Source organism: Tympanuchus pallidicinctus, unplaced genomic scaffold, assembly GCF_026119805.1.
Source record: "Tympanuchus pallidicinctus isolate F22 unplaced genomic scaffold, pur_lepc_1.0 scaffold5, whole genome shotgun sequence".
NCBI lineage: Eukaryota > Metazoa > Chordata > Aves > Galliformes > Phasianidae > Tympanuchus > Tympanuchus pallidicinctus.
This window is the reverse complement of record NW_026294769.1, coordinates 55,124,857-55,148,738: the sequence shown is the minus strand read 5'-3', so window position 1 is coordinate 55,148,738 and position 23,882 is coordinate 55,124,857. Positions and strand designations below refer to the sequence as shown.

General features: G+C 39.5%; 1 protein-coding gene across 1 annotated transcript in view; it reads left to right on the top strand.

The window, feature by feature from the left end:
* The window catches only part of STK3 (serine/threonine kinase 3), a 134,063-nt gene that overhangs the window by 14,417 nt on the left and 95,764 nt on the right, over positions 1-23,882 (top strand). The window contains exons 5-6 of the mRNA XM_052704447.1: positions 12,273-12,437; positions 12,860-13,027. Coding sequence (XP_052560407.1) covers positions 12,273-12,437; positions 12,860-13,027 — 333 coding nt within the window. The remainder of the gene's footprint in view (positions 1-12,272; positions 12,438-12,859; positions 13,028-23,882) is intronic.

Here is a 23,882-nt window from a genome sequence, read left to right as displayed (position 1 = left end):
TGAGAAAGCTGGGGCTCTTCAACCTGGAGAAGAGAAGGCTCCGGAGGGACCTTATAACAGCCTTCCAGTACCCGAGGGGAGTCTACAGGAAAGTTGAGGAGGGACTTTTTGGAAGGGCACGCGGTGATAGGACAGGGGGAAATTGTTTTAAACCGGAAGAGGGCAGATTTAGGCTAGATATTAGGAAGAAATTCCAGTGGTGAGACACTGGAACAGGTTGCCCAGCAAGGTGGTGAATGCCTGCTCCTGAAAGCATTCAAGACCAGGCTGGATGGGCTGCAAGCAACCTGTCCTAATGGGAGGTGTCCTTGCCTATAGCAGGGGATTGGAACTAGATGTTCGTATAATACCTTCAGAAGTTGAGAAGGTTTGGAATGAGGACTGGCCACATGGCATCCTGTGTTGTGTCTGCAGTATGAAACATTGTCTTCCCCTGTTTTCAACAAGACTCAGTTTATAATATTAATCATGATCACTCAGTGAGGAATCATATACTGCAGTAAAATACTGTATAACTCGTTATCTTGTGTATATTTGCCAAAATACTGAAGTTGCTCTGAAGACAGTTATTTTCACTCAGATTTCTGACCTTCGTCTTCCCATTAAAATAAATGCTGGTATTAACTAGTTGTGTATATTGCTATGAATATATACAAATCACGTTTAAAGAGATCTAGCTTCCTAGATGATTTCTGTAGTTTCCACCCAGATTGCTTTAGGTAGCTGCCTGAGACCTTTGAGATCCATTTTGTGAGCAATCTTAATATCACCGGTAAGCGTATAATATTAAAATGCTTAGCATCAGGTAATTCATTGGTTTGCGTATTTTTTTAAAATATGCTTCTTGGAAGAAAAATTACAGAATGCTATTTCAGTTCTAATGGCAGCATTTGCTGAACTCTGTACTAATATGTTCCAATAGTATATGTACTGTATAGCTTATACACCTGTGCTTCAGCCAGAGATAACCATTCAAATGAATTTTTAATCAGGACAGTTCTCTTTTGATACCTCATATACACCTGACATCACAAAACAGTCATGTGTCTGTTGTACTAATGGAGAAGTTATCCTTATTCCCTCTTCACAGTGCAGTGAAGAGGTGCTTTAGTCCCCCAGAGCTTCGCTGTTGTTTGCCTTGGCCAGAACTATGATAAATTACCTGTTTATTTCCAACTTGAGTCAATTTATCAGCATGTAAAATTAAAATTGAGCCAATAAAGTTTATCTCAATCTTGTGAACTAAGCCCAGAACTGTGAATCTTTCATGTATATATGTATATGTAAATAAAACAAACTGAGTTTGTTGTTGGGATGTATTTAGTATTCTGTATTATTGCTGAGAGAAATAGGTAGAAATACAGAGAAACTGCAGATAAAGGAAATGGTACTCTGTTGAAACTGAATCATAGAATTCCTAGAGTTGGAAGGGACCTCTGAAGGCCTCTAGTCCAACTGCCCTGTAATGAACAGACATGCACAGCTAGATCAGGTTGCCCAGGGCCTGGTCCAGCCTGGCCTTGAAAGTCCAGGGACAGGGCATCAGCCATCTCTCTGTTCCAGTGCCTCACCACCCTCTTTGTAAAAGATTTTTTTCCATGTATCTAACTTAAACCTACCCTCTTTGAGCTTGACATCACTTCTCATTGTTCTTTTCTCATTGTTCTGTCACCGCAGACCCTACTAAGGTGTTTATCCCATCCTTTCCTGTAGCTCCTCTTTAGATACTGAAAGGCGGCTATCAGGTTTCTTTGAGATATACTGAAGAAGGAGGTGAACAGTGTGGCACTGTTTTGAAAATAGTAGTTTGTAAAGGACCTCTGAAAGTGGTCTAGTCTAATTTATGGCTCCAAGAAAGGTGAACTTTGAAGCTCAGTTAAATTGATAATGACACTGTCCAGCTGAATTTTGAAAAATTTGTGAAGGTGAAGATCCTGATGGAAGTTCAGTTGTCTCTCTCCCTCCATTCCTCTTTCTCTAAGCTTCCTTTCCATCCACTTTCACCATTGTTTTCTTCGATTTTTTTCGTCAAATAAAAACTGGAATTTTCTTTGTGGCAACTTGTAACTGCTATCTGTTCTGCTGTTTCCTCACAATTTTTTGTGGTGTGTATGTTCTGTTCTTATTTCTTTTTTTTTTTTTGAAACCCCACTTCCTTTACTTGGAAACTGAATTGAACTACCCACCTCTTCTTCGGACCAGACAACTGAGTTCTGTTAACTTGTACTCAAGCCCCCAGAGAGCTCAATGGTCCACTGCTGGACTTTTACCAATTTGTGAGCATTTTTTTTAAGAGTCGCCTGCAACTGTGCTTACTGTTCCAGATTTGGCTTTCCAAGTGCTGAATGAAAAGGAATATTTATTTGCTGTAATTTGCTGACTGTGTTTTCCTATTGAAGCTTGCCACACCACGAGCCTGTGCTGCTGTGTGGGTGAATCACTGACTCGTGTTCATGCTGGCCTTGTTGCCTATCCTGACCCTTTCCTGCAGTGACCCTACCAGCCTCACTGATCAGTAGCCCATACTATTGCTTGGTATAAGGTTTGTGTGTCACAAGTATAGGACTTCGCCTTTGAACTTCACAAGTTTGCTGTCAGCTTCACTTCTTCAGTTTGTTGAGCTGCTGATGAGCAGCAGCTCTGCCTTTTAGTGCAGTGGCAACTTCTTCTGTTTCTTGTCACCCATGGACATGATGAGGGTGTGTTCTAGCTCACTGTCTAGGTTGTTAATGAGGATCGTAGAATATTTGTCCTAAAATCAACCCCTGAGAAATATCACTTGCTGGCTGTTACTTAAACTTTGCAGCACCACTGAGCCCTGTAGTTGTTTATCTTCACCTGCTCCATGAGTCCTCAGTTCAGCTGAAGAAAAGAGATGTGAGTGTCAACAACTTTCATGAGGTCAAAGTAAATTACATCCACAGTTGTCTTTTAGTCCTTCTAGAAAAGCAGCCATGTTAGTTTGGTATGACATCTCTTTAATAAAATTGAGCTGTTTGTTTCTGGTCGCCTTGTTACTTCCTTTCTGCCTAGAATATAACTTATCTGAGGATTTTGTCCTGGAGAGTGAGGATAAGTTGGTCAGCCTGTAATTTCTCAAATCTTTATTCCGCCCCTGTTTGAATATGGTTCATGAGGGATCTCCTCTACTTGCTTTAGTTTCTTAAAGATGATAGAAAGTGCCACTGTGTTGGTACTAGCCAGCTCCTCAGTACCTCCTTCCTAAGATCTTCAAGGAGGGGACTCAACAGCCTTGGGGCAGCTTGTGCTAGTGCTTTCTAACTTGTCCTAACTCATTCCAACTTGCTGCTAGGCAGAGAGAACTGAGATCGAGAGAAACCTTAATAAAGGTGGAGGCAGAAAAGATATCTAGAACCTTTCCTGCACCTCTTGTCAACTGAATGCCCACCTTCTTTATTAATAGACCATCATTTTCCTTGTGCTTTTTTCCTGCGTATAGACAAATAGAAGCTTTTTCTTTGCTGTCCTGTGTATTTCTGTACATTTTCAAACCCAGCCTAAGCATAGCCTTACTAATGCAGCTCCTTAGTACCCAGGCAGTGCTTTACTTGTGTTTTGTGATCTGTTTGTGCTTATGTCTATAATACTTCAATTTATGTACTTCAGCTCAATCAGAAGTTCACTGTTCCTTCAAGATAGCCTCCTGCTAGACTTGCTCAGTATCTTGTACATCTGGATGGATTGTTTTTCTGCTTTGAAGAGGTTGCCATTGATGTTCAACCAGCTCTCCAAGGTTCCATCAACCTTCAGGGCAGCATGCCCTGGGATCCCATCTTAATTCCTTTAATAAGCCTAGATTTTCTATCTGAAATCTGGTTCTGCTGCGTGCTTCTGTGACTTGCCTCTTTACCTTAACCTCTACCATCTAATAGTCACCACCAAAGCTGCTGCAGGCTGACATCCCTGCTCCCTTCCTTGCTCATGATTAGCTGATCCCGTGGAATGCCTGCTGTAAGTGGTTGTAAAATGAGTAATGCTCTGGTGGTGTTATCAAGCATGCTAAAAGGTGGTGATCTGCAGATGCATCTGCTCAAGGCAGAAGCCTTCTTCTCTGTCAAGGTCAAGAAAATCACCACATTGCCCCTCATTCACATTGTGCACATGGCTCAATGTTTCTCCAGTGGTGGAGAGGCTCTGTACTGTTCTGCACTAGTTCCAGGATTGTCAGCATCTGGTTAGCCAGTTCAGTACTTCATAGATGTGTTTCAGCAAACTGGAACTTGGTAGTGAAGAGTGAGGCGTGAAGAGTTCAACTTACATATTCAAATCAGTTCTTGATCTCTCTTTGCCTGCTAATTAGTGCCAGCTGATATTGAGCACCTGACAGTAGGAGATGCATGAGGTTTCCTGAAATAGTTTTCTCTTATTATTCTCATAATTTTCTGTTGCTGCTGGGCTATATTAATATTCAAACTACAGCTGGAACTGTAGTTATATCCCCTGCAGTTCAAATTGCTGTTTTACTAGCACTGTGTTGAATTACTATTTTAAACATGTTAATTTGAGAAAGCAAGATCTGTTGCCTAATATATTCAAGAAACATTACAGAGGTTTTGCTATTGGGACTGCATCGCCGGAAACTCAAATCTGAAGAGCACCCATTCACTTGAGCAGTGTGATTGTTGTAAATAGGCACCGTTACATCTATTATTGCATATTTTCCTTGTGATTGTATGTGCAGAATGGCTTAGGCTTATTAGGAAGAATAGTCGTTGCTGCATCTCATCCTTCACCGTATGATCCAGTGCCTTGATGTCCCTTCCAATCCAAGCCATTCTGTGATTCTAAGTTCTACTTCTGTAAAATTGACAATTCTCCTATAGTAGTGAGTTCTTATTCCTTTCATTGCCATGATATTGTGGTATGCTCTTAGTTATGGTATAGGAAGAAGAAGGGATTATGTCCCTTAGTTTGAGCAGTTACTCCAAGACTTAGAGCAAACCATGTTTGCTTACAAAATTTAGATGTCTTATGTGGTATCTCACTCAAGATGTAGGCTGGGAATTTTATTTGAAGAACGCTGTCTTCACACAGCATGCAGAACTACTTAGAAAAGAACTCAAAGGTAATTGCTCTGAAAGTGATGGTCAGATAGTTACTGGCTTCAGTGAAGTATAACCCCATTGATGTTTGTAGCAGTCAGAGTGGGAACCAGATTCAAATGCTGGATCCAGAGTAGAGCAGCAATGATAACAACTATTTTTTTTTTGTCTCTGAAGCTATCTGCCTTATTTGAAGGTTAATTTGTGTTACAAGCAGGAAAGGTGTCTCAATAACTGTCCTCTTTTCTCCCCTTCTTATTTGCTTATGTCCCCTATCCAGCCTTAACTTCACAAAAATGGAGGAGAGGTATGTGATCAGGTGAGATTGGTGGTGTCTGATCTTACAGATTCTTCTGGGGGAAAGATTGGTTATCCATGCCTCCTTCATTTGCCATGGGAGTGGACCTACCCAGTGTGCTTGATCTAATCAGTCTGTTGAGATGCAGTGATCTGATACTTCCAGGCCTCACGTGCATGTATGACTTAGTGTAAAAAGAGCAGCTGGGAAAGGACGTAGGCAGTTAAAGCAATTGAGCTGAACCATTTCTATGGGGCCCTCAGGAAGAAGAGTGAGTGTCTGTGAGCAGAGAGACTGGTTAGATGAGTTGTCTCAACAGCTGCATGGATTAGGTAGTGTGTGATTGGCTGTTTAAATGCACCCTTAAGTCTCCCTTGTGTGTGGCATCCATGGCCAGTTAGACAGAAATATGTGCATAAGTTGTGATCTGATTTGCCCCGTACTTTTTTTAAGGTTTTTAAAGATTGGCTTCATTATTTGTTCTTTTATGTAGGCTATCGAGTTGCTGACCTTTATTTTTCTCCTTCATTTTCATGTTTAACTTGCATGTGACTTTAATGATGAAGAAGATATCTGGGCCTGTTCTCTTAAACCCACGTGGTCTTTACATCCAGTGGCTTTATGCCATTACATTAATGCCAGGCAGACATGTCAAGGTTCCAGGCCATCCTCTGAGCAGTGTGTCTCATGGCTCTGTATGAGTTATACTGTTCTTGATTGTGTGCTTGCTCGTTGTCTAGCAGCTGTTATTCTGTTATCATCAATGCTTGGATTTGAAGTTGCTTCATGGCTGACTCATGCTTAGAGGGCAGCGCCAACACACCAAAGGAGTGTGGCCTACAGAATTAGAGCTAGCCGAAGATACCAAGGAGGTGGATGAAAATCTGGGCACAACTCGACATCAGAAGTGAAGCAGAAAGATGATGACTGAATTTACACGAAGCTGCAAGTTACAGAGTGTGCTATGCTGATGGAAGAATGGTGCTGTATAGAAGCTTAGAATTGAAGTAAATCAACTGTTTTAACAGGACACATCATATCCTTATGGCCTGATCAAGGAACAGTGCATTATAGGAACTGTACATCTGGACCAGAATAGCAACATTTACTTTGATGTATTCCTAGCATTAAGGTATTACACAGTTTCGTTTTAATTGTACCATGTAGTATTTGCCAATGGCACCAATTGTGTACCAGCATTGAACTACTATTAGAACCAGAGAGTACTTGGTATTAGTGGATAGCAGGTTGTTTCTGTGACAAGGCATGCCGTGGGCTCATTCAGTCCTTTGCAGTTTCCTTTGCTTCCTTTGGAAGTCATTCATGGAAACACAGGCACTACATAATCTACAGCATGCTTTCTTGTTTTGGTGAGGGTGACTCAAATTGCTGCACCTCGAGTATTGTGTTCAGTTTTGGGCCCCTCACTACAAGAAAGACATTGAGGCCCTGGAGCGTGTGCAGAGAAGGACAGCAAAACTGGTGAGGGGTCTGGAGCACAAGTCTTATGAGGAAGCTGGGATTGTTCAGTCTGGAGAAGAGGAGGCTCAGGGGAGACCTCACTGCGCTCTACAGCTTCCTGAAGGGAGGTTGTGATGAGGAGGGGTTTGGCCTTTTCTCGCAGGCAACGAGCAGGACAGTGGCAATGGCTGCAAGTTGTATCAGAGGTTTAGATTAGACATGAAGAAGAACTTTTTCTCTCAGAGAGTGCTCAGGCACTGGAATGGCTGCCCAGGGAGGTGGTGGAGTCGCCGTCCTTGGCAGTTCCAAGAGGCCTCTGGATGAGGAGCTGCGAGATATGGTTTAGTGCTTGTAGTAGCGGTTGTATTGGGAGGGCGGTTGGACTAGATGATCTTGCAGGTCCTTTCCAACCTTGTGATTCTGTTGTTCTATGATTCATTATATCCTTCTAAATGTTACAAGATAATAAAGCTTAGTATTTTGTCTTTGCACGGTTGTGCATACACTTGGCCGTGTTTAGTCATAATACAGACAGAAAGGACTCCTTCCGTAATTGTGTCACATTGTATAGATGATTGTTACGCATGTCTGATGAAGCATGGATGGAAGCATAGGACATCTGGAGTTGGGACTGATGTGTGTCATGGGTCATTTTAAGACCGAATATGTCTATTTTCCCTTTGATCTCTCTGTGCTTCCCTCTTATTTCTGTTCCTGGTAAGTGTCACTCGTACTCTGCTACTTTTTTATAGGCTGCATTTGCTTCTGTGGGCTTTTCTGGCCACTGTGTATGTTTTAATGTTAAATACTTTTTAGTTGCATAACAAGTTGCCATCGGCTTTCCTTTATTAATGGACTGGATAGCGTAATGGGCTGAAGTGCATGAGAACTCACCTTATTTGCTGGCTCCTTGATCCTTAACTTGTCAGCCTTTTGATACAAGTATTCTGTTACTGTCTCCTTTTGAGAGCTGGATTTTACCAGGTGACTGTAAAAGCATTTTTCACCCAGAGGTCACCCTGTGATATCCTTGTGGTTTTACTGCTAATATTTCAAGAACTGAAACTAGGTATTTACTTCCATAAGAGCACATTGTACTGAAGATACTTCTCCTGCAGAGCCTTTTAATCACAATTTCTCATGATACTACTTTCTAGAAGAAGGCAGGCGGAAAGCTGAATATATAGTGATATAGTAGCGTATATATAGTGTTTTTTTTCAGTGTGCACATTCTTGACTAACGGCATGGAAGTCTTGGGAGACTAAGGGTGTTATATTGTTTGTAAAGTGGGGTAGATTTTGCAAAGCTCTGACAGAAAATGTTACATTCCAGATGTCCTAAACGCTACATAATTGTATTTTTTAATAGCTGGAACTTAGATTGCATGTAGTGTGAGTCTTTAGATATTATTTTACTATATATTAATGAGAAAATAGTTGGTTCACATACTCTGGGTTGTCTCTTTCTCCAGATACTCTTCTGCCCATAATTCAATTTATTTCACAGCTGGCTTTAGAGTCCCTTCATGCTTGGTTGCAGACCAGGTGGGCACTTTCACTCCTTCAGGGACAGAGCAATGCCAGGAGAGCCGTCTTGTTTGAGCCGTGCTTGGCTTTGGTTCTTGCAGCATGCATCCTTTGAAGCAGCATAGTGGTCAGCATGAAAAAGTAGCACAAATAAAGGCTTTGAGCAACCACACAACAGAACCACTGTGAAAAATCTTGAGGAAAAATGGCAGACGGATGCATAATGTGCTGTGAAGGCAGTCACCCATCGCTGTGAAGTGTTGAATTAATGCTACCATCATGTTCGTCCTCTGCTTGTGGAGAGAAGGGAAAGCTTATATGAGTCAGTGAAAATCTTCAGGAGTACTAACACAGGCACTTGTTCTGAAGTCTGTGCAAGTTTGAGCAGCTCAAGTCCCTGCTACATCCTTGTTGACTGTGCCATGAACTGAGTCAGGAAACTGTTTATTAGAAGAACGATTTGGCAGACGGGTTTACTGTGGTCAGTTAGAATTGTTTAGTGGAAGGGCTGACAGTGGGAGTTAGTGTGGAGGCTTCGGTGAGATGGGAGACTGGAGCTTGATGCAGCTATTTGAGTTGGAAGCTTGGAAAGCAAATGTTATCCTGGGCTCCATCAGAAGAGGGGTGGCCAGCAGGAACAGGGAGGTGATTGTCCCCCTCTACTCTGCCCTTATGAGGCCCCATCTGGAGTGCTGTGTCCAGGTGTGGAGCCCCCAGTACAAGAAAGACAGGGAGAGGGTCCAGAGGAGAGCCATGAAGATGATCAGGGGACTGAAGCACCTCTCCTATAAAGACAAGCTGAGGGAGCTGGGCTTGTTCAGCCTGGAGAAAAGAAGGCTGTGGGGTGACCTCGTTGTAGCCTTTCAGTACCTGAAGGGAGCCTACAAACAGGATGGGAATCAACTCTTTGAAAGGGTAGATAACTGCAGGACAAGGAGAAATGGTTTTAAGTTGAGGAAGGGAAGATTTAGGTTGGATGTCAGGGGGAAATTCATTACAGAGAGAGTGGTGAGGTGCTGGAACAGGCTGCCCAGAGAGGTTGTGGATGCCCTGTCCCTGGAGGTGTTCAAGACCAGATTGGATGGGACCCTGTGCAGCCTGGTCTAGTATTAAACGGGGAGGTTGGTGGCCCTGCCTGTGCCGGGGGTGTTGGAGATTCATGATCCTTGAAGTCCTTTCCAACCCTGGCCATTCTGTGATTCTGAGTCAGTGCACATATGACTGTGCCTTTTTGTGCTGGGTTTCATACCCAGTCTTCATGGGACTGGGTTGAAGCAGGAATAGGGAAATGGTTCTGTTTACTGAAAGATTAAAACTAGTTATGAGTAACTCAGGAGCTGGTTGACAGAGTGATGGTGAGTGGTTTTGGTTCTTGTTTTTTTTCTGGAAGAGAGCTGCAAACATGTACCAACACTTTCAAAACTGAAACTAGAGGAAATTGCTGTGGCTTAATTTAATTTCTGCGTAGGATTGTGAAAAGAGAGGGAAAAGTACAACTGATGTTGCAAGCAAATTAGTATATTCATCTTAGGTTTTATACTTTCTTGCATTTCAAAACATGTGCCAAATTGTTTTGCGTAGTTCTTGTATTAAAGCATCAATGTGCTTTAAATGATCAACATTTCAGTAGCATGAGCAGCTAGTTGGCTGGTTTTTTGTTGTTTTATTTCCCGAAGTTGTGTCGTGTGGGGTGAATTGTATTTGTGTTTTTGTCTTTTAATTTAAAATGTTGAGCACAATCTGAGAAGTGTTCTTAGGGGAGCTGGTACCTGCAAAAGGTTCACTCTGACTGTTCCTCTGGTAGCTTTTGTTCAGCAGCTTGTGTGCAGCAATTGTCCTTGTATGAAGATGAACAGTTGTGCAGCCGATGCCTTGTTTAGTTGTCTCTGTCATTTCTGAAGCAGATAAATGAAAATGAAGACCGCTCTTATTTTTTGTACTTGTGTACTTGCGTTGTCTTTTCTTTGGTAATGAAGTGCCACTTTGTTTTCTGGGTGATACTTTTTATTTCTGATGATCATGATATATATGATATATCTGATCTGATCATTATTTCTGATGATTTATGAATTATATGTCATCATAATCTAGTAAATAAGAAGAGTATTTTCAACTGTCCAATCCATGCCATCTCTACTTATATTAGTAGTTTAACCATTGATTACTATAGTTCTAAATTATTATTATTTTTTAGCTTTAGAACTAAAGTTTGTTTGCTTGGTTCCCTTAAAAGAAATGAAGTCAAGCAACAGAGTTCTTCAGAGAAAGCTAAAATATTCAGTACAGCTATAGACAGTCGTGTTCTGAGCTGGTAAACGTTATGTAAGGGAATAAGCTTTTTGGAGACCAAAGGTTAAGTCTGCGAGCACTTTGAAAGTTGTGGCTGATGTGTTGTATGATCTTCACATAGAAATACTTGTGTTCATTAAAATGTGGATCATTTAATGAAGTGTATCACGGGCCAGCTACAGCTATGTAGATTCCTCTCAGTTCAGGTATGCAGTTTTGCAGTGCTATAGTAACATGCTATATTGCAGTATAACTTCTGTGGATTATCTGTGCGAAGGAAACCTTTGCATAGACAGTAAAATAATTAACATTCTTAGACATTCTAAAGATTCTGTATTTGCAGCTGAAATGAAGACCCACGTATTCACTCTGATCATATTTTCCTGTGAGATTGTGATCTAGCAATTGTTGAATAGTACAAATAATTGAAAAAGTACCCAGAAATTCAGGGAGCATTCATTTTCTGCATCAGTCATCAACAAGAAAGAAGAATGATAGTAGAAAAAGCCCAAAGCATCTGGCTGGCATCCATTCCCAATCATTTCTGTAATTGTCTGTGGATCAAAAGAACAGGTGATAGTCGTTACTGGCACCTTCTAGCATCTGAATGCCCTGACATCTCAGTTGTCCATTTTCAAGGCTGAGTAGGATTTTGACAAGCTTAAAGGGGCACATCTGTATGGGTGTAGTTCTTTGTGTCACTATGAAGCAAAGGCAGAGTGAACCAAATTATTTTCAAAAATTAGTGTTTACTTAAGTCCCATACAACATGATGGGACCAGTCTTAAAAATAACCCCTTTTTCAAGGACAGACTTTCACCTTTATTCCTTGCTTTTTGTTGTGTGTTTCTTTGTTCTTGTTTGGGTTCATTCTCTCTAATTTGTACGTTGTCAGCAGTGAGAAGCTGCAAGTGGTGCAGTTAGGAATTGTTGATGGATAAAAGCAGATTCTTGTTAGTGCTAACAGATTTAACAGTCACTTCACATGTGGGAATTTGAGAAACTAAGAATATGTGGCATTCCTTTCCTCCTTTTCCAAATGAAGCACTGTGGTGGTCTGTTGTACAAACTGTGTGAGGAAGTTTGGGCAATGAATGCTCTTAGCAGGTCTGACCCTCTGCAGCAGACAAAGGGCTGGGAAGCAGGGAAGGATCCTGCTATGTGCCATCCATGTGGGGGTGAGCACCATTTTGACTAAGGTAATACATAACTTGGCAAGGAATATTTATGACCTTAGTAATAAATGTTTTGTTATATATTATCTAAACTGTGACTGTTCTGAAGGATGGCAACATCTGTGACTGAAGGATGGCAACATCTAAAGAGTAATAATTTTTGACAGGCAAGAGAATAATCCATAATCTGAACTGTATCATTGGGCCCCTTTACTAATTTTGCAGTTTGCTTGCTAGAGTTGGATTTGAGAGGTGCAGGAGTCTGGCTATATGGATAAAGTCACTAGATAAGATTTTTGAACTGTAAATGCTATTCAGCATATTCTTAATCATATACTTAATGTACATTGTCTGCATTGTATATAATAAACCTGAAATGATCATATTTTAAATAGACTATTTCTATGCATTTAACCTACGTGTATTCCTGAAAGTGTTATTGATTTTGTTTTCTTGTAGCTAACGGAAGATGAAATTGCAACTATTCTGAAATCTACTCTTAAAGGACTTGAATATTTGCACTTTATGAGAAAAATACATAGGGATATAAAGGCTGGAAACATTCTTCTTAACACTGAAGGACATGCAAAATTAGCTGATTTTGGTGTGGCTGGCCAGCTAACAGTAAGTACCTGTGGAAAGGTGATTTGAAAGTGCTTACTACTTCTAACTGTGTTTTACACAGTCTCTTCTGCCTTGAATTTTGAGTCCAAGGAGGAATTAACGGTGCTAACAATCTTTATCATGATGAATATTTAATGTACTGCAAGATTATTTAGTTTCTAGTGGTTTATTATTATAACCTACTGCACTTCAAGTGCTTGCTGATCTCACTTTAAACTTCTGTTCAAGGTTTATGATCGAGATTGAGGTGACAACTCTCTGACTTCTAAAACCTGGTGGCCTCAATCTGTTTAGTCTTAATTGGAAGTTATTACAGTTTGACCTTTGGGTGGCTAATTTAATTTCTAAATATAGAATAAATATCAAAGGAATCTGTGAAAATAAACATCTCTATTTTAATTGTATAAATAATATAATTACAGGATACAATGGCAAAACGTAATACTGTTATAGGAACTCCATTTTGGATGGCTCCAGAAGTAATACAAGAGATTGGCTATAACTGTGTGGCAGACATCTGGTCCCTTGGTATCACTTCAATAGAAATGGCTGAAGGAAAGCCTCCCTATGCTGATATTCATCCAATGAGGGTAAGCCTGTGTGGGGGCAATTTATTGTTGTTGTATCAGGAAAAAAAAGAAAAAGAAAAAAATAATAATACGGGAATCATAAAACTGTGCATTCATGGACAAAATTTAGAAGATTTTCATTTGCTGTCTTGCTTCCTGCTTGCTGCAGTTTGTATTTTAACGTGTATTTGTAAATTTTTAGAGTGAGAGAGATCAAAAGCAGTAATTGCTTAATTGACTTAAGGCAACGTACAGAGCCTGTTTCAGACTGCAGCTGTACTTACAGAGTTCCAAACTGAGAGGCCGTTCTCCTTTCTTAAGGGAATTTTGATTTGAAAGATGTCTGGGAAAGAATTTAGGATTGTCCTAAGTGGGCACTGTTAATGCTAGTAACCCTTGGCAGTTTATATTTATACTGGCTCTTACAGTATGTTACTGCATTAATACACTTCTTGCAAAATAAAATGTAAATACAATTAGTCACCATATGAGAAGTAGCACTTAAAAGGAATTGCTCTGTGAAGTTCATGGGGAAAACTGTCTATGGATGACTGCTGCCAGTGTTAGTCATACTTCTGTTTTCTTTTCTGAAATGAACTGTGGACTCGCTACACCGACTGGGCATCAACAGATACTCCATTCCTGGATTGTTTATATCTAAAACTCTTTGGTAGTAAAAAGGCACTATATGTTTTTAGAAGCAATTTTTTCATCTTTGTGCTTTGCTGCAAAAACAACATACATACCAGATTATTGCATGCAGTTTTACTTTGCTTCTGTTCCATATCAGGATCTTGATCTAAGTAAGCAAGTACTCGTCAGAGAGAAGGTGCTGTTCATATGTGATTACTGAAAGGTAGCACATATGCAAGTTCAAGGGTATTTAATTCTGTTGGATTCTTGGTTTTCGTTTGTGCTTTTTGGAGCCAAGATGTTTCCTGAAGCTTTTTCTGTGTGCAGTTCAATTAAAGCTAGTGAGTGTTCTGCAGCTTGGAGGCATTACATCATTTTGAAAATGAAACTTTGTATTTTTCTAGCTCCACTTTCTTTTTTCTGGGTAATTAGCTATTTTAAAATCAGTGTCTGAACTGAACATACTCAGAAGAAAGCTGAGAAGAACAAGATAAATATCTCTACCGCTTGTTTTTAATGGGTAATTTAATTCAATATGAGGTGACGTGAAAAAAACGTTTTGAAGAACTACTGATGAGAATTCAGTTGTATTTGGTCATGCTGTTTTCTCGATTGTACTTTGATTGAAGTAGTCTTCATTGTGTCTGAATTCATTTTAACAAAATAGCCTGTAGTTGCACTGGCTGTTGAAAGGTGAGGACTGTGTTATCGGAAAGGATTTTATAAGCATGACAATAGCTGCTTATAAATCAAAGGTCACTGTTTGAGTTTGAAGGCTTGTGAATCTGTTTAATTCTTGTAATCAAATGAGTGCTATCAAGGGCCAAAGTAATTTAACACGACAATTCTGGATTACATTGAACATATGTTCTTGTTAATAAATTACGTTATGGTTTTAAGGGCTTTGTATGCTGTTAGTACTCTTTTGTGTATTTGATACTTAGAGTTTTTCTTAATTTTTATTAGTGAGTTGTTACAGTGGTTAACAAGAAATACACAGATTTAAGTTGCAATAGCTTTCCCAGCGTCATATGATACAGCTTCACAGGACATTTGGACATATGTAGATGCTTTCCTACTTTGTTTTAGTTATGACACAGAATTGATACAGGCAAGCATGAAAGCTTGGGCAAATTTTCATTGCTTTTTCTAGATGTTGCTGGAGTTCTGCGGTATTTATGTAAGGCACAATTTTGTTGCTTGGGAATGCATGTTGAAATTATCATGTGCACTATTTTGCTGTAGGCTGGCTGGCACTGCCACAAAGGTAATGCGCTGCCAGTAGGCCATTTCCTTGTCAACTGCATTTACAGCTTAATAGAAATATTACATGACTTCTTTAAACAAGTGTTTTGGCAGAGAGGAAATAGCAGATTCCATGCAAACAAGCATAGCTTCCTCTGCTTAACCACACTCTGGCTACTCTGAAAAATTGTGCTGGTTTCAGCTGGGAAAGAATGAGAAGCGGGGGTTGCAAAATGGAATTTGATGTGGGAAAAAAAAATCACTTTCTTTCTGTTCAAGTATTTCGCATTAAGCTTAATTGTCTGCATACGTATCATAAGTGTTACTTCACTTGTTTCTGAGGCATCTGAGTTAAGTGTAACCTGAAGTTATCGTACGTGGTTTGCGGCTCAAAGATCAAGGCCATTGGTTAGCCCAGTGCTCTCATACTTCACCCACTTAAGAATTATGCCTTGCATGTTAGATGTCAGAACTGTCTTGTGCTTTTGGTGGTGCTGTAACCATGGTGTGCTTTGCTAAAGTTGAGGAGTGAAACTTCTGTGTTTTCTCTGACAAGTGTCCCACAAAGAGTAATCTCAAGTAGTTTGGAGCAGTTTTAAAGGGAAAAAACATACAGGCATGCTCATGGATAGTGACAAGACAAGGAGGAATGGTCTTAAACTGAGACAGGGGAGGTTTAGGTTAGATATTAGGAGAAAGTTTTCCACCCAGAGGGTGGCGACACACTGGAACAGGTTGCCCAAGGAGGTTGTGGATGCCCCATCCCTGGAGGCATTCAAGGCCAGGCTGGATGTGGCTCTGGGCAGCCTGGTCTGGTGGTTGGTGACCCTGCACACAGCAGGGGGTTGAAACTGGATGATCTTTGTGGTCCTTTTCAACCCAGCCCATTCTATGATTCTGTGAAAACATGGTGGTACAGCCATTAGAAGTAGTGAATTTGTTGTTAAGTATAAAAATGACTCAAAGCTAGATAAGTTTACCTGTTCAGCAGGACTAAAAGCTCATTGGCTGATTGCACTAGTCAGCTTAATGAGCACTGTTAATCAGACTAACAGTGTGTGCATCTACCTTTGATTGCCCTGCTGGGATGAGCGGTTCTGAAAATTATAGGGGAGTTAATTAAAGAGGGCTTCTGTGTGATTCTAGAGCAAGACTTGAGCTCCTGCTCTGGACTTTCATTGCTCATCTTCAACAGCTGTGCTCTTGTGTCACAAAAGGACTGAAGTATGTATGCAGATCTGTACAAAGGTACAAAGTTTTTTGTGGTGATGGTAGTGAGGCACTGGAGCAGGTTGCCCAGGGGGGTGGTGGAATCCCCATCTGTGAAGACATTCAGGGTCAGGCTGGATCTAGCAACCAGATCTAGCTGTAGGTATCCCTGCTTATTGCAGGGTAGTTGGACTAGATGACCTCTAAATATCCCCTCCAGTGACTTCATGATATCTGTCCCTATTATCTGTTTGTTTCTAGAGGCCTTTTAAAATTTTTATTTATTTTATGTAAGGAAAACGCAGAGATTAACAGTTTTTCTAAAGGAGTTGTCGTGCTTTTTGATGGAATTTTGTAAAGGGCTTTTGAAATGTCTTGTGTTCGCCTGTTAAGCTGTGGTCTCAAATCTGCCGTATAAGGGAGGTGGTTTTGGTGGAAGATCATCTAAGCTGTGAAGTTTGTAACTTGATCACAGTCTACCCACTGCTGATATTTGTCTGTGTTAACAAATAGATTAACAGCACTTTGCCATTAAACTAATTTTAAACATTAAGAATGGCAGCTTTTGAGATCCTTTCTCTAAGACCACCCATATCATATGTATTTTCTTTATATTCACTTACTCCTATGAGGCTGTGATTTTCATTATCAGTTTAAGGCAATTAAGGCGTGGGCTGCTGCTTATAGGCACAGCCTAGCCCTTACCAGGAGCTCCTGCTGACCTTTCTGTGAGCAAACACTGGCATTTTTGAGGCCTCAACAAGGAGTTTGACAAAGTAAATGATCTAAAACATGAACCTGCTGGAACTGAGCAAGAGGAGATGGAGGAGCACACAGATGGACGGGGGAAGTGTTTGGAGTGGAGCTGATGCTTTTGGCCACAGCTCTGTGCTGATCCATGTAGACCAACAGTAAAACTGCAGCCTGCATTTTATAAAATTTGCTCTTCTTTGCAAGGTCAACACTTAGTGACAGGATAGAGCATTTCAGATGAATGCTGGTAGCTCACTTTAAAAAGAAAAAAAACAAAACTCTTTCATGCTTATCAGGCAGCTGCAATAATTCATGTTGCTACGGTATGGAAGAAGAGAAGAAGCTGGTGGTAGATGCATTTTTCAACACTTCACAGTATTGGCCTTTGTTATTTTATGATGAGGTTTGTTGGAAATGGACATGTGGGCATCACATGTTCTACAGTGAATTGGAGGAAGCCAATTTGAACTGCTTCCATTTGCTTTAAGTCCAATCATGATATTTATTTTTCCATGGCACTTACCCAGATTATCCATGCCTCCTGCTTAGCCTGTGTCATTTCCATCCTGGACTAATCTGTTTGTAATAACCTTTTATGCCTGATGTATCTTATAACAATCTACCATTTCCCCGTTTTTTATTCTCAGCATATTGCACTAAAAATGGAAATTGAAGTGAGAATTATTGCTGCATAAAGTTGAAGAACCAAGGAAGTTGTTCTGTTCAAGGAAGTTGTCCTGTTCAGTATTGCTGACTGATTTAGCCAAGTTTTTCATGCATTGAGGGAACAATTTCCTTTCCATCTTCCATGCCAGAAGTTGAGGTTGAGGAAAAAAAGCTCTGTTGGCATTGCCAGGTGTTTTTTCTGTGTAGTCAGTTCTAACAGAAGGAATGCTTACATTTATTTTTTTCTCTGACACATGGAATTGTCTCATTGGTGTCTATTGTTTTATTTCAGAGGTCATCGTTGGCATTACTGCCTTTAACTTAAAGCAGCCTACTTAAAAAATATTACACTAGTTTCTTATTTTAGTGCTTTCGTTTATCTTTAGAAGAGAATTTTAGAGAATACTTCCAAAAGTCGTTCCCTTTTAAGAACTTTCTATGAGGTGATTTTTGTTAATTTGTAACTTGAGATCTTCCCTGCTGTTTCTAGATAGAGTAAGCTAATATTTAAAGAGATTTAAAATATGGATTTTTGATTGTATCTTACTGTTTATTACTTTACAGCCTCTTTAGAATCTTGTGGAATAAGGGCAGTGAGCTGTGGTAACACTCACTGGTGGGATTCCTCGGGAAGGTTGTAATTCTTTCCTATTTCTGTTGTGCCTTCTGTGCTGTTCTGGTCTGCCCACAAAGATATGTGCTGCAGTGTGTGATGTCTAACAGTGCCACATTGAAATGAAATTCTCTAAGAACAACTGGTGATACAGTGTATGAACATGTCTGTACGGTGGTGATCGAACTCTGTGAGATGATGTGATTTAAGCATGCACCTGGAAGTTGAGAAGGGTGCATCCTGCTGGTGTGCGTCTTGCTGCAGGCTTCCCAGCAGCCTGCTAGGGGACCTTCACGTGTCTCTGGGCTTTACGTGGGTTGAAGTGTTTGCTGTAAATTCAAAGGGGTTTTCTTCCTGTTTCTGTATGTTTTTATCATCCATTTTTGTTGCAATAAACTTTTAGGCAGCTGTATGATGAACTCCTTCTGATCCATCCAAAAATGAACCAAACAAGTGGTAGTTTATACTGATGCGGTTAACGTGGTGCTGGGACCAGGTTAGGGAAAAAATTCAGTGTCTGGAACTGGTGGGAGGATCATCCCTTTTTGGGGTTACCAATGTTGCAGCTGAGTTTGACTTAAATTAGCTGCAAAGCTGGAGTCTCAACTGTCCATTCAGAAATTTGCTCTGATTAAAAGGCCAGAGTTAGTTAGGGAAATGCCTGTATACATAAGTTTGCTGAAGATCATCATCTGTCCTGATGACCTCATGCTCTTGGGAGCTATAGCTGCAGGTGCTGTACTGCCATGATGCTTTTGGTGGTCTAATGTTTTTTACCTTTTGAATACAGGAGGGTCTCAGGGGAAGGAGAGATTGCTCCTTCTTCTGCTGATGGACTAGGAAGTAGCGGCAGACCTCAAAACTTCTCTTACTTTTGTGTAGCCCATCCTATCTGTTCTTTTTGGATTTTCTAGTTTGTATCAATAATATGAGACAGCTTTCTAGACTTTTTAAGGGAGGATGTCCTTGCTGCAAAGCCTCCCTCATTCCCCAGCCTCTGAACATTCTGCTCTTCCAGCTTGAAATATAGTTGCTGTGGTATGGCTGAACTTCATGGGGTGAGTTTGCAGTGGGCCTTAGTATCTTGCAAAGTTTGTGTAACAGAAAATAATGCTGTTTATGCTTTTTTTTTTTTTTCTTCTTTTTTCCCTCCGGTGTCAAAGGAATTGATTCCTGTACAAGTCACCATGAGAAATACAACTCCAGATAGCAATAGGACATGTAACAGGTTTTTTTTGAGTGTTCTGTGGCTCAAGCCTATACTAATACCAACACTGAGCAACAAAGTGCATTTTTGTACTCTGTGACCTCCAAACCTCAAGTTATGACTTAATGTGGCTTTAATTAAAACATGGTTGGTGTTCACTTAGGTGTGTAAGCTGTTCTAGAGAGGATTCAGGAACTTTCCTTCATAGCTCCTCTTCTTTGTGAAAAAGCTAGGCACAGATACAGATGTATTACCCTTTGGAAAATAATTTCTTTTGGAGTATCTGTTGCCTTCAGAACTCAGAGAGGAAGCAAATTTTGAAGGGATTTCATTTGCCTGTTTGCTTGTGACCAGTTCTGATCTGGGCTGCACGTTGAGGTGGTGGAGGAGGAGGCAACTGGGAACATTGTGATGAGTGAGGAGGTCAGCTCAGGTAATGAGTTGTGGAGTTGTGTTTTTGAGATATGGAAATAGAATTTCCCCCCATTTTTCAGCACATATAGCATGGAATTTTAATGAAATTCATAAATACTCAACATTGCTTACTTTTGGCAAACTACATACAGAGTAAAATAAAAGTATGTGAATTGTTCTCAGACATTGAAAACAAATATAGGTATGTCAGGTTGCAAAGTGTATGAATAAAGTCTATATTTTACTGACTTTCCTGAAGTTGCTATTGATAATTCATTGCTTAGCTTCACTGGGTTCAGCTACATGTACTGAATCTGCTCGGCAGTGATATGCTAGCATGGCAGCAGCTAGCTTGCAAGACTTGACAACTTGCTGTGCAAAAAGACATAGCACGCTTAATATCAGCACATTTCATGTGGAGAGTTCTTGTAATATTTTTGTGAAAGCAAGATAGGAAAAATGTCATTTATCCTCTGGCAAAACTTAGAGATGAGAGAGATTTTTCTCCATAATACTCTAAAGAACTTTTTGAAGAGGTTTTGCCACGTTGCTTTATGCAGAGCCAGTATTCCTGTCTTCCCGCAGAAAAGATTGACAGATAGTTGCAGCTTATGGGACTAAGAGTGCAAACCACATAAAGGAGTGGACACATTTAGTAGTTCAGATCTGTTTCTGTAGGGAATCACGAAAGGGTGCTCAACTGGCGTGCTAATTTAGTTTCCTTCAGCCAAGATACTGCCTCATCAGCACGTGGCTCTTCACAGAAAGGAAAAATGACACAGAGCAGGATGTAAGGAAATGAGGAAAATGTAGGATGGAGATAATGGCAAACAGTATTGGGTTGAGCTCAACTTCAGAAATCCAGAAGCTACTATTGAGGTAAGGCAGGGAAGCTATGTGAAATCTGGAAGAGCTCACTAATGAGAGGAAATCAGTTCATTATGAAGGTTCACACTCATTCTTATTTGCTTTGCTAACCAGCACAGAACAACAGAGTGTTAGCATTGCTGCACTAATGCTGTGAAAGCATTAAATTGTGAGGTGTGTATGACTAAATCAGTGACAAAGAGCTGTTTCTACATTACAGCTTTTGAAATGTCTGTGAGTGTATGTAATTGCAGACCACAGTAGGCATTTCTCCTGTTATCTGCTCTTCTATTTTCTTACATCTGTCTAGCTTGTTCTTTCCTTAAGTGAAGAAATGTTTTGAAAGTTCACATAATGAAACTATTGCACTATAAATAAAGTGCAATTAAAAGTATGTGTGGTTGTAGAATTCAACATAAATGTTTCACCATGGTTTGGAAGATGCACCTTCACCCCTTCACATCAGTAAAATCATTTGGGCAGAATAAATAGTATCTTTATTATTGTTAAAAGTATACATGCTTTTTTTTTTAATGGAATCAAGTCTGTTGGTTGCATGTGTGCACAAGAAGAAAAGGAAATGTTAATCTGTCATGTGTAATAAAGTAGCAGAAACAAAGAATATTTGAAATTTGGACTGGAACTGGAGTTTAATTTGAATTAAATGGAAAACATTTATTTCATGCTTCTAAATGAGGATTTAATTAAAATTAAATTGGTTCATCTTTTTAGACTTATCCCTGAATAGGAAATTTGAAACATACTTCAGTTGATGGCTGGTTTTCTCTGACTTTGATTAATCACTTTCAAAGTAAGTGGAGGATCAGTATAGTAATTTCATAATTACACACAAGTGAGTTAATTTGAAACTTTAACTAAAATAACTGTAAGAGAAGTCTGATGTTGGTTGGTTTCATGTAATGCTGTGTATCTTTTGTGTGTTATTGAAATTCTTAGAAGTGCTAATCTGAAAAAATGACCATACTATGGTCCTACTATGTTATTTGCAAGGTACTTTAATAGGGAAATGTTTGGTGTGGGAATATTATTTTTCAAAGACATTGAAACAGTAAATGGAGGCAGAATGAAGCCATCAAATTGGTTGAAGGATTCTTGATGACTTCAGATAGCATTCGATCCAGCGCTGCTTCAGTAAGAATTGTTGAAGATTGTTTAATAGAACTGTTTTGTGGGTAAAGCCAGGGATATATTCAATGAACCTAGGACAGCACGGGTTAATGTTACCCTCTATACTGGGCTGGCTGCTTTCACCCTGGAGGAAAGCTAGAAATATACAAACAAAAGCAAAAGAACCTTCAACCTAAAGTTCATTCAGAAGTTTTAAATCGCACAGATCTGCTCATTTGTGATGTTAGGAAAACTGTAAACGTAGATCAAAGTGCAGAGCAAAACTATTTGGCGACTTGAAGATCTCAAGAAAATTTTATTTGAAATAGGCAACCAGTGGTAAATCATCCAAGCGCACTGAAAATAGAATCACAATTTGAATGTTACATGATGCTTTTATATTAATTAACTTTATGGACATTCTTGTTTGAAAAAGCCTTCTCATCATTTGTGCATGTAATTGTGTGCTGATTTTATTCACTTTATTTTTACCTTGCAGTATGGATTTGGAAAAATACTCAGTGAGGTGTTTATGCACAGACTTATGAGAATTCCTTTTACTAAAAATTCTACAACACCCTACAGGACCATTGTAAAATATAGAACAGATTTCAAAACTTTAAGGGCGTAGCTATACATATATTTACTGCAGATGAATCAATTTCTTTTTATTTCCATCATCTTTCAAGTTTCACGATTAACACAAAATATACAAGGTGAACTTTTTATTTGCAGGTCTGGCAGCAAGCTTTATTGACGAAGAGAGAGTTTGTGTATTGCCTTTAACTGAAGTTGGTCTACTTGGATTTTTGGTTGTGACGAGTGTCTTGTTAAGCCTCCGAAGAAACTAAGTAAATAATAAGTTTATTGGCATCTTGAATCAATGCTGCTTTATTGAAATGAATGATATGTTCATTCTTTTTCATAAGCTTTGGCACGTTTTCTGTCTGTGTAGCTAGTAGGCTTGAAGAAAGTTCTTTAAGGAGACTTGACCAGAATATTGTCAAAGTCTCAATGCATTATTACACATTTAAGAAGCAAAAGTGTGTTTACTTGGGTTTTGGCTGGAGGGACACTTACTTGAGTTTGAATCATGTGGGAGAAAACCACAATGAGATTATGAGGAGAATATTAAGCTTTTAATGCTACTCACCGTAAGGGTTTTTTAAGCATTTTAAGTTAAAAAAAAAAAAAAAAAAAGTCTAAAAATGACCTAGATTAAAAGGAGGGTAAAATTTCAAATTGATAAATCTTATTAAAATTGTATGTACCTTGTTTCTGTCTTGGTATTATATTGCCTTAAAGCAATAAAACTCAGTAACTTTTAAAGAGGATGATGCATAATAAATGTAAGAAATTTATTTCAAAGGAAAGGTTGCCAATCAGACTAAATTTGTTTCAGTTAAAACTTGATGGTCTGAAGACAACTTATAATCCATTTCTTGTTAAAAGGCATTGTCAAAGTTGTAGTAGTATCAGTTAAAAAGTTTATGGAAACGTTGTTTTAGGGTGGTTTAAAACAGAACTAAATCTTTATTTGTATTGATGGCACCTGTTTTCATTTTGTTTCCCTGGCAACAGTGGTGGTATCAAAAATTGCCCATGGACCACCCTGGTTTCAGAGAAGAACGAAACCAGCCTGACATTTTGATTTCAGTCTTTTATTTTACTGTCTAAATAGAGCTCGAGCACGCGGTCAGTAGGCTGTGAACTAACTCTAGGGATTAGGTATGCAGGTTTTTATTTTTGTAGTAAAATTTTCGGTACTATTTGCAGGTTTTTAAATGTTATTTTAAAAATTGACTAAGAGATTACATAGGAAGTACACTGAATAATATCCCAGGGCAGAAACCTCTGTTGTCTACCTGCATAGAGTAAAAGTTTGTATCTGTTAGCTAGTGTGGTCTGTTTCCAAAGCTGTATGGATCCGACTTCTTATTCCAGATGTAAGTTGTCATTACTGACAATTCTGCTACAAAGAAAGTAAGCTAACACAAATGTTGCCTTCAGATTCCTGCTTTCTTTTTGCCTCTTTGCCTCGTTCGAGAATTCACATTGATTAAGAAGATTGGGGTGTTGGGAATGCCATGGATATCTTAATGCATTATGTGGGTTTTATGCATTAGTCCATGTTTTAGAAA